The 11,924-nt window shown below is 37.4% G+C and overlaps 1 protein-coding gene across 2 annotated transcripts in view; it reads left to right on the plus strand.

Annotated features, from left to right (window-relative positions):
• The window catches only part of FSIP1 (fibrous sheath interacting protein 1), an 89,635-nt gene extending 83,736 nt beyond the window's left edge, over positions 1-5,899 (plus strand). For both annotated transcript variants that reach the window (XM_076344891.1, XM_076344892.1), the window contains 2 exons: positions 1,715-2,261; positions 5,551-5,899. In XM_076344891.1, the coding sequence (XP_076201006.1) occupies positions 1,715-2,261; positions 5,551-5,573 (570 nt within the window). In that variant the 3' untranslated portion in view covers positions 5,574-5,899. The remainder of the gene's footprint in view (positions 1-1,714; positions 2,262-5,550) is intronic.
• The last annotated feature ends 6,025 nt before the right edge of the window (positions 5,900-11,924 follow it).

The following is an 11,924-nucleotide window of genomic DNA, read 5'->3' on the forward strand; positions in this document are numbered from 1 at the left end:
CAAAGTGTCTTTGGGAAGGAAATCATTCTGTGCAGGAAAAGATTAGTGGGTTGGATAAATCTACAAAACTGAGTTTAAGTACATCAGCTAGTGCCTGAACTGTAAAGCAATCAGTCTATAGTAGCGGTTATTAGCTATTATTAATGTTTGAACATGTAAATACAGAATGGGGACTGAAAGTAACCTAATATGTCTGTCTTGTTCACTTTGTAGTGTCACCTTGTAATTTTTAATAGCCACAATAAGTTTTACAAAGAAATACTGCTTCTTTCCTGACTGAAAACTGTCCCCATTCATGAACATGAATAATGAGTTTTCAGATGTAATCCATACACCCTGTGCTACTTAGGCTGCAATCTCATCATGTCATGTACATCAAACAGAGTGATATCACTCCTGTCGTTGGATAAGAGACCTTCAGGGGAAAAAAAATCAGCTAGACATCGGATATTGGTCTTTCCTCTGAAATGACAGTAGCTCCATGCTCTAGCACAATGTAAGGTAAATTCTGTGTAATAGTCATTACACAGTGAATAAAATCGTTGTTTGACATAAATCACTGCAGCCTTAGGGAGTTCATCAGATTGTCAACTGATCCTTTGTCTCTTGGAGGTTGGGTAAAACCGAGGTTTTGATTGTAGAAAGCATCTTTTTCCATTAAATATTGCATAGTATCTATAGCATTTATAATACATATTATTATATCTTCTATATCTCATATTTCATGGGCAAATGTATTATGCATATCTAAAATATGTCTTGTACTTCTCATTATAATCTTTAAATTGTCAGGGAATATTGTGCTTCTCTATTACCAAGGAGCATTAAGGATTAAAGGCTAGAAGTAACTCCCCATTGCAAACCTCTCTAAGCAAAATATCCTGTGCTATTCTTCACCATTACCAGCTAATATCAGTTATTATCTTTGATATCAAATTTTAAGAAATGTCCAGTAAAGGAAACCTGCATGGTAAAAATGATGGGAGTGTGCCACTGTCTGAAAAAGAAATTGACTGAAGAGATACACCTGTGAGCTATCCAAGCAGTGACAGCTTGTAGAAAGCAGTAAAACTGTCCTACAGAAGATGGGGCTTTCTTCTGTCACATGCCATGGGACATACTTGACGTGGTAGGTCCTGTAGATGAGTAACTGATGTGCTTTTTGTCACATGGCTGAGAGAGGCTGTGTTGCATTTCTACAGGGAGTGGCTGGGAATTCTTCAGTCAATATGTGACAATCTTTGTGGGCTGGTGCTATCCAAAACCATTTCTGACCGCAGTTGCATCGCCCCAACAGCTGAAAGTCTTTTAGCAATGTGCAGTTTTGCTCTCAGTAACTAAAATCTTAAAGTGTATGTGTGTCTGTATGTACACACAACAAACCAAGATATATGAAAAAGTACGTGCTTTGGTAATTAAAAAGCAGTGATATCTAGTGGAAGAGTAAGCAAAATCAAAGGCCTCTCAGTGCCTTGTGGACATCAGACTTCTTTCCTAACTTTCAGCATCTAATCTATCTAGAACCTAGTGAAGATGTTACGTAAATGATGTAATTATGTAAATGTATATTTAAATTAATTTTGAATTGAAAGACATTGATATCAGTTTAAGAGTTCTGCCACTGCTTTTGTATCTCTCAAACTGTTTTATGGCGCTGCTTTTCATTAATTATATTTTGACAGAAGAAATTCTTGGCCTTTTTTTTTTTTTTCAGGCTGAAGAACAAACGGGCCTCTCTGAAGAGCAGCTTAAGACCCTTCTGGAAGAATGTATGCAGCCTCAGAGAACAATAAGCAACGTTACCATGCCAAAGTCTCAGGAATCTCTTTCTTGTGGATTAAGTCCCCCTTGTTACACAAGTCAAGACTCCACTCTTCACTCCACATCTACTCTTTCCAAAATGTTAGTTGAAGACCATATTGTAGGGATGTTAACGGCTCAGGAAAAGGCTGGACTCGGAGACAAAAGCTTGTGTGTTAATGCAGAGAGTGAAATCCCTGGCTACTATATCAGCAAAGCATTGGCTGATAGTCACTTATCAAAGGATTCACTGGCCCAAACAGAGGAACCTGATGACCTAGAAGGTTTACAGAAGATGGGAGATAAGAGTATTACTGAAGGTTACTTTATGTCAAGAGCACTCAACACAAAAAGTTTGAAGAAACTTTCTTTCGTGGGTGAACCATTATATTGCATCAGCATGAACAATGAGCCATCCACAGAGGCTGACATTCTCAGCATACCACTGCAAACCAAAGGAGGTGAGACTCTTAACAACCCTTTAGAATAGGCTTTTGATTATGATGAAAAAAACTAAGCAGGTTCTCACCAAAGGTATGCACCAATACACACTGATTGTTACGGTGGGGCAAGGATGTACTTTTATAAAATGTAAAACTGTGCCAAAAATAATACACACAAAATAACAGAATGTTTATTAAAATTCTTGCCCTGACATAATTGACCATAAGACTAGGACTCTTACGAAATACAATATTGATGTTGATTAATTCTGTCAACTGGAAAACAGTGTTGACAACCCATATGGATTATCTTTTTGGTAGTAGAAAGTCATGTTCGCTGTTCTGTGGAGAGCAAATATTCCCCCAGTAGTTGGTATAACAATTCACACAAAAATCCAAGTGTTTCTTGAATGTTTTTAATAAGGTAAACTCGGTAGTATAGAAACAAACATGACCTAGCTATATTAAAAATAATAAATTGCTTTCAGGGAGTTGAAATTTACACATAGAAGATAACAAACTGAATAAATACTGCATAATTTCTATAAATTACTTTTAGTTCAGTAAAAGAAAGAGTAGACTTTAACCAGCAAAAAATTAAATTCACCCTATCTGGTATTATAAAAAGATTTTGGAAATGTCTCTATTTTTTATGTCCTTTACTTAAATGCAATTATATAGTGATATTGTAATCTAAATCTACATTTAGATTTTTAGCCTAAGACCACTTCTCTTTCTGGAAAGCAAACTGTTCAAATAAGCCAGATTTTAGGCAGGTACATCTACATCTTTCATTTCTGTCATAAAAGTTGTGACAGTATGAAGTTGTTTGTGATTACAGTGCTATAGTTTAATTGTATTAGAAATCAATGAATTTTGCTAGGTTTGTCAAGATAGATCTTTCTTATACTGGTAATCTATTCTGAATTTGGAGAAACATTTTTTCACATTAATTGGTAATTAGAAGAACATCCTAATACCTCTTTACTATGTTATAATTTCTTAATTATGATCACAACTGTTTCTTTGATTGTTCATACTTAACCTTTCTACAGTGAAGGGAACGTTAATTTTTTTTTTTAAATGATTCCACCTATCAGTAAGCAAGAAGGCTTGTTATTGCTGTTTTTACACTGCCAGACAAACTTGGTATCTAGACTCACCTGCCATATTTGCCCATTATGAGATTTAGGCCATAGCTGCAATAGGAAGAAAATAGAAATACAATACCTGTAGAAAAGGTTGGGTGTGCGTTGTTTTTTTTTTTTGGTAGGTTAGTTTTCAGCTAACTTCACATGCCAGCTTTGCTCTTCACGTAGATGCAAGCATCAGAAGAGTGGAGCAAGGGAAGAAGGAAGTGGTCTGCCCCAGAGGAGAGCGGGATGGCAGTGGTGGTGATGGGGAACACCACAGAGAACCACCTCTGCCAGGGGCAACCTGATTTCATGCAGGATTAACATGACTACATACTACACCACCAGTCTTCTTCAGCAACCGACAGTGAGAAAAACTCAAGTTTAACTTGCTGCCTTCACTTGAGTTAAAGTTCTCCTTCAGTCTGAATAGATGTAGTACAGTCAGAGTCAAGTGCGACTCAGCCCCGACTACCATCTCTCTTTATTAGTGTATTTTAAGATGGGATGTGTTAAATCAAGCAAAACACCATGCACTGTAGCCACTATGTAGTGAAGTGAGCAGGTAACTGTTCATACCTGTTGCGGTAGACATAGTCACTATGCGGTAATTTTATTGCATAAGAGAGAAAGGAGATTTCAGCTATTAAGTAAATTTCCATATGGGACATCTCATGGTAAAAGTCTCTAAAGTGAATGTGTTAATGTTTATCACATAACAATTTAAATAACTTCGAGTCATAACCATGCGTTGTGTCAGAGCCATGCAATAGGGTGTTTCGATTATCTATTTTCAGTAGCGGCTGAGTAACGTTCAACCATATAGACCTCAAATCTGTATGGTTAATAAACATCTTGGGTTGATGGTGATACTGCTTACCAAATATTTTTTTTAGGGGGGAAAAGTGTTCTGCATTTTCAGAGTCTCTAAGTCTTTTCATTTTTACTAAAAACCTGAAAACAAACCCAAGGATATCATTACAGATATCATTACATCATCAGGCTTTGAGTCTTTGTGTCAGTGTCTCATTTTTAAAAATGGTGTGAACAGGTAATCTTTAGGCACAATAAAAGTAAGTGCAAAATAAAACCCACTTCAGAGGTTTGTAATTGTTTTTACATTAGTGCCAAATATTTTGCAGTTATCCATAAGTTGAAATTTAAATTCAGATTTATTGTATTCCGTTAATATTACTCTAATGATAAAACATACATCTAAAATTAGCATTTAAATAGGTGGCAGTCCATTCTTACTATTTTTGTCAATGTACTGATTATGAGAAAGTGTACAGCATAAACCAGAAAACCCTGATACCTCTCCTGCAAAGGTGACCCAGTTCTGTCTTAAGCAATTATTCCTGGCCATAAGCAAAAGGTTGTGATTTTTATCAAATTTAGAAAGTTGCCTAATGTATTCTATAGGTAAGCTTGTTGTTAGTTCAGACATGATTAGATGTGCTAACTGTATGGAGGAATGGAGATCCCAGTGGAGTCCAGTTTAAGGCAAATACACCTGCAGATGAAGGTGTCAGGTGTATTTCTATTTTTAAGAGACATTTACATAGTTGAGCTTTGTTATGGTCTTAATTCTAAAGGACATTTAAACATATATGCGTAATCTTCTGTAAACAGTTTGATTTTCTGGCCTGCTGCACATGGTTTAAACTCTGTGTAGTGCTGTGTAAGCAAACAAAACTGTGTTTGTGTGAAACTGGTTTAGCAGAATTTCAGTTTCGCAGTCATTATGGTACTGTAGTCTGTGACATAGATTTACTGTAATACATTATTTAAGGAAAGCATAATTTTTAACATCATTCTCCTATATATATATATGTATATATATATCTCTGAAGAAAACTCTCATGTGCCTTCAGAGATAAGTAATTCCTGCTTCTTGAAAGAAGCAGTGATTTGCGTCAAGGTCTTATGCATGTAAATATACATGATGTTTATTGAGATAAAGAGAAGCCAGACTTACCCACATACAGATATGAAAAGGTTGTTATTTCTCAGTTGTATGAGCCAATTGGTAATTATTTCCAGCTCTTTTTTTTTTTTTTTGGCTATATTAAGTTTCAAGTAGAAGTTGTATCACAAACCGCTGTTGCTTTTTCCTCTTGCAAATAATACTGTGCTTGCAGCAGTTCAGCATATGATTCTTTTCTTTTTTACAGATGATATGAAGATTGAAAGTTGAGGGGAGAGTGATTGTATGCTTGTTTACACAACGGTTTTTCTGAAAGTGTGGTTTTCAGACACTCTGAAGGCAATGAATTATCAGCATTGAAAACTGTTCCATGAGGTGATTTATTCTTAAGAGATAATTATTATTATCATATATTGTTGCAGTTTGATTTCAAAATAAACTCTTGCACTTCATTAAATTTCCTGGGAGTGTTCTAGCTAATAAATAAATATACATACGCATTTGTGTAGTTGTGTGTCTGATAGACATGCATGTCTTTGTTCATGAAAAATAGAAAATGCAACTTGCAAAGTTCCATTTCTACTGATGAGACTTTATTAGAACGGATGTGAAATGTATATAATAATTTTATCTTTCCTCCTTTAAACACAATCTACTTTTTTCACGAAGTTAGTTAAAACCTGACCTCTATTATCCCAGTACAGTTTGCTGGAGCTTGCAGCCTGTCTGACTGCTGAGCCCTGACTCAGAGAAGGACCCAAATACATACTCAATCTTCTGCCCCCGGGCCGTCAGCTGGACTGCGGGCTTGATTGAAGGTGAAGACTGGCACAAGTCTTCTGCTGGATCAGAACAGCAGCACCGGTCTGCTCAGCTGTGTCCCATTCTTGATCCTGCGAAGAACGTAACCATAGAGCAAACAATCTTATCCTCTGGTTAAGAAGTGTAACTACGTGATGAAAGATCGCAGTCCCTTGTGGAGGCTTGGTGCAAATAAAAGTCAAGGAGATCAGAACTTTGCCCTAGCAGTTACTGGACTGTGAAACCTTCTAGTAATGGCTAGCTGGGGGGAGGGTAATACAGCTGGTTTGTGTTTGAGATAATAATAAAAATTCATTACAAGTTAACTACTGTTTCTCCTGAATTTTCTACTTAATTTATTGAGCTGATGGTTAGGTTTTCGTTTCATGCACTGTAGTGTCAGAATAAGAAGTTATTAAAAAACCATGGTTCTCTTTTTTTGGGGGGGGGGGCAGGGAGAGATATTCTAGCAAAGAAAACTCAATAGATTTTCCCACTGCCAGGCTCTCATTTGCCACAAGCTAAAAGGACAAATTCTTCCTCAGATAATATACTAGCCATTTAACATTCAACAAGAAAAGTTGTATGGATACCATGTTAACTGTACAATGGCTGCATTATGGCATAGGGCTTACTTGAACTAATCCGAATGTTTAAATTAATGCACATATTGGCCCAGATTCTAATCTCATTTACAGAGTTGCCAGTCTGAGTGGATGTACGCTCCTGAGGAAGTGGTAATTGTGTGGATATAACAGAGATCAGAATCTAACCTACTGTCTTTTAATTAAAAATGTAAACGGGACACTATATTTGTGACAACCAAGTGCTATTTATTGTTTTATTTTCTGATATTTTTACTTGTTTTGCAACAGCAATAACAAATCCATGGATACTGGGCGTTCTGCGTAGTCCCATTGCTCTGCATAGGATTTCTGTAAGCGTGTTTCATGGAGCGTTGCAAATCTCACCTAGATGTATTTCTTATCTTAAAAATTTTAAGTCTGTGTCATAATTTCTTTACCATAAATATAATCAAAGCAATACTGACAATTTTTTTTCAAGAGTATTTTCTGTGCCTGTATGATATTCATGCAGGACTGTCCACTGGCTGTAATCCTTCCACAGTCCAGTTATTTTCACATGGAATTCATGTTTTATAGAGTCCTTCTCAAAAACAGTGTTAAAGTGCTCGGATAGTTTTTGAAGAAAACTAAGTTCTGTTTCAAGTTTATATGTAGAATATCTACAATGTATATTAAGAGAAATAATAATTAATTCTTACTTTTCTGGTGTATTTTGTTATCTTAAATGTCTTACTGTTACGAAAAAGCTTTTCCTAGCACCCTCAAGGAAGAGCCTGTTGCTGACTAAGCCTTACGATATTCCTGAAGCCATGAATACAACTTTTTATTCACATCTGGCATTTCAGGGATAAGCAGGCAAGTTTGAATGACTATTGACTTGAAGAGTATATCCCGACAGGAACTCTGTTACTTCACTTCAGGTCTTGGGAAGTGCCGAGCACCCTGCACCAGTTGGAGTCACTGCAAACCGCAGGGACCTAGAGCTCGTGAAACGCTGTTCCAAAGGTGCTTAGGGTCAGTACCCGAACTCAGAGACTGTGTCAAAAATTAGTGACCTAATATTTATCTGTGCTTGGTTTCTACTGCATGATATTAAACAACAGGTTCTTTGGGAAGATTTTATTTCTTGCTTGATGCTACAGGTGAAATATCAATTCAAGCCCTCCTTTATTTATTTTCAGTTTTAAGTAAAACTGTAGGAAATAAAATTATTTGGTAAAACACGTTTACTGGTATGAGGTACAGAATAATGGAGATATTATATAAAATATAGTGACAAGGTCATTTGCTGAAACATCACCAGTCTCAGGGTAAAAGGAAAGTTGAGTTCAGGCAGATTCATGGGTTTTTCTTTGTTTTTCCAGTGTCTCTCAGTTGTGACCTGCAATAACCCCTCTGTCGAGCTTGCCACTGGAATTCCAGCTGCACTGGAATGCGGCGGCTTCTCCTCGGGGAGTGATGCAGCAGTGATGATTAAGATATTTAAATGAATTTTCATTCGCAGCCTAACTCAGGATTTGGAAACAGGTTTTCCAAAATACCTTCATTCAGTGTAAGCTGTATTTGGTAAAAAATTCTGACAACTAGCTTCTTTACAGTGTTTCCTAGCTCTGTTCATCCCAAAACCACAGCAGAGAAGAGGAGACTGATTTTTAAAGTTATCCTTCTGACTTTTGGGCTTTGAGATCTGTTTTGTATTGAGGGATAAGAAATTTTCTGTGTGCATGTAGGTTTGTGCTGTTTTGTGCTCCTTATCTTATTTCCCACTATGATTTTGCAGCACAAGATAGATAATTTTGTTCCAAAAATTTAATGTTGGTGAAAACAACATACCCATGAAGAGAAGATTTTGCTGTGCTTGCATCTATTTGCTGAGCCATACACGACCAAACCATTCTGCCATTGTCACTGAGACTCCTCGGTAATATACATACAGTGCTGGTGTTCATGGTGGCCGGCGCTCAGCTGTTGATACTGATTTACTCCAGTGGCTATGTTTCGATGCTGCGTGGTTTGCCCTTTTAAATTACAAACTCCACAGTGTTTTCCTCTGAAAGAGGAAAATAAAGGTGATTCAATCATTTTCATGAACCGTATGTGTATATATAAAAGTATATAAAACCTGTATGTATTAATATATATCATATATACTATAAATACACATATTTGAGTGAGAAGATTTAAAGAACTATAGGGTTGATTTCAGCATACTGTAATGGTACGAGAAGTTCAGTCCAGATTTACAGTTATGATGCAGATTTAGAGTGGTTGAGGGTCTTTTCCATTTCAAGGAGAAGTGGCAGACTAAATATCCCCATTTTAAAAAAAGAAGGAAAAAGTTTGTTGACTATAGACAACAATGATAAAAGGAGTGAAGTTATTCGTATATGTCCAGAATTCAAGTTTAAATTAAAGTAATTCTATCAAGGGGTGAAAAAACTTCCAGCTTCATCATAAAAAAAAAAAAAAAACAAGAGGAAAATGCCCCCCCGAAATTCTCAGCCGAATGCTTTTTTCCAAGCCAGACGATGGCTGGTATCTACTTTGTGGATCTGTAGTGCATGTTTTCCCTCTGGCTTCCGGAGCAGAACTCCTGCAGAGTCGGTGGACATGCTGAGCGCAGAGTGAAAACAGGCTGCGCAAAACTCTATCTGCTGCATGGATCAGAGAGGAAAGGGCTGCTTAAACATGTCATCCGCGTAGCGAGGACTAGTCTAGAAGTGTGAAAATGTATGCCAGTGATTCACGGGCTAGAAAGGGTGCGATTTTACCTCCCAGTCAGGGAGGGGTAGGTGAGAGGCTGTTGTTTGCAGCTCAATTTCTGTAATTTCAATGATGATAAGAACTTCTGTATTTTATTAAAACCCCCTATTTCCTAGATAAAATTTCAGCAAATAATATGAGAATGCACCTCTCCTTGTTTCACTTCTTAGAAAGGCTTTCTAACCGCAGCTCTAAATGAGATCCCTCTCTTTTGCTTTTTAGGTGCAAACTATGCTACATTGTATACACTGCCAAGAGTGCTTCCTCCCCCAGTTACAAATAAAGAGCCCCACCTCTGGGAATCTCACCGTTTGAAGGGTAGACACAGAAGACAAGGTGGTTTGGCAGATGCTTGGGATGTTGTTAAATTAGGAAGGTTTTTGAAATCTAGGGAAAATAATAACTGTGATTTTTTTCTTTTTTTTTTTTAATTTTCAACAGATTTATTTATTGAGACATAATTGTTCTTTTATTTGTAGCTAGATTTAAAGGTCAGGAAGACTGTTTCCTTTTTAAATAGAATAGAGGCGCTTGAATACTACTAATGCTATAACCTACAGTTATCCAATTATACGTTTCATTGAGGGATTGGCTGGAATCCAGGTGCAGTAGTTAGAATAAAAGGCTCCCTGTCATTTAAGTCTATGTGAAATAGTTCACTGCTTGCAATTGAATCTGCAGTACCTTATCTATTATGCTTTAAACAAAAAAGCAAACTGGAATGCTCGCAAGTGTGTATTAATTTCTAGACTGCTCAAGTGCATGAATGATTTTGATTTACAGGCAGGTATTCTGTATCTAGAACTTTTTTTTTTCCACTTAAAAATTTGCTATCTTCTTGTGTTCTATGCCATTATTTTCCTGTTGTTTGCTTTGTGTATTTGGTATGCATAGTTTTGGTGGGAAGGGTATTGCCAGAGGCGTTGTACCCTAATTTTACAATAACACTAAAATGGTCTCTCCGTACGCATTTTGTGAGTGGAGTCATCAAGGGAGACTGACACAGTATCGAAGCGGCACTCAGTTTAGCTCTTGTATGTGTTGCCTAGGCTAGCAGTTCTTGAATTTGAAAGCAGTTGAAAAATTAAAGACAAATGATGGCTGGGCTTCCTGGGATTTGTCTAAATTTGAAAATCCGAGTTTCTCTGTGATACTTGTCTAATTTTATGGATTTCCTCCGGACAATTTTATCTTTAAGACTTTTGCTTGACAAACACTTTTCTCTATGAGTTCTTTTCCTCTCGTCATAACTCTGCTTAAATATTTATACAACTTTGTGCACTTGTTCTTTCTCTCTTGGAAAAGGTGAGAAATAAGAGCTAGAAATCCCCTTGTGGTTATATTAAGATGCTCTCTTCGATAATCTCAGCAATCCTTTCCAAAATGAATTTATGTTGAAAATCAACCAATGACCATACTACGGACTTCACTACAAAATCATGGCAATATCAGTAAAAAGTGCGCTGTTGTCATTAAGATGCAGATCTTGCTACGGTTATCTCAGTCTTTATCTCCATAGGGTATCAATATTTACAGGTTAAACTACTACACCTCTTGAACATAGGTTTGATGCAGATGACCACTTGAAAACTTAAGCTACTGTATTTGTATGGGCTCTGAGAAGAGCATGTTACGGTAAGAAAACATTGCACGCTCTGCAGTAGCATGAAACTCAAAAGATTATTTATGCCAAAAAGTTGGCCAAGTACCCAGCAACACCAGAAGGGCATGCATTAGGTGGTACACTTACGTGTCCCGCTGAGGAGTCTCCAGGGAGCTGGGAACAACATATTTCCCACAGGCTTCCACTACGGAGTTTTTACGCTGTGGCGTGTGGCCATTTCCTATGCTCTCCCTGTTTAGTTTTTCTTTGACAGTTGTTTCTTTGGGCAAGTACAGGCCTAACTTACCTCACCTATAGCTCTTTCCTCTGTCCTACTGCAGTCACGCTCCCCAGGCAACGAGTGAGTGGAATTAACCTATGGGTTAACACACGGCATACGGCTTGCCTTTATTATTCTAAGGCATGTATCATCCCCAATTCAGATACTACACTGATATAAGCTACATAAACACATGCAATAAATTAGCGTGAAAGTTTGGCTTGGGCTCAGACAAGGTCATTGGATTGGCGTGCCAAGGCTATCTTCCGCCACATCAGCAGCAGTTCTCTTTTCTAAACTTCTGGTTAGACCTACATATATCCATATATGGATATATCTGTTCATACAACTGATTTGCTGTCTAAATCCAGAGTATCTCATTCTTCCTGCAAGTACAGCAAAGAGATTTCTTCAGGTGGGAACTTACTTTGTTTTCTGTAGTTCTCGCTCTTCTCGGTGCCCCTGGGAGGCAAGAAGAGAGTTTGGGACCAGAACTGCAGGACATTTGGTACAGCAGGCCCAGATAAGATCAGACGGGTTACACTGACGGTGCACTCCCACAAGAGACTACCACGTCTCACTCCAGA

This window comes from Aptenodytes patagonicus, chromosome 7, assembly GCF_965638725.1.
Source record: "Aptenodytes patagonicus chromosome 7, bAptPat1.pri.cur, whole genome shotgun sequence".
Lineage (NCBI taxonomy): Eukaryota > Metazoa > Chordata > Aves > Sphenisciformes > Spheniscidae > Aptenodytes > Aptenodytes patagonicus.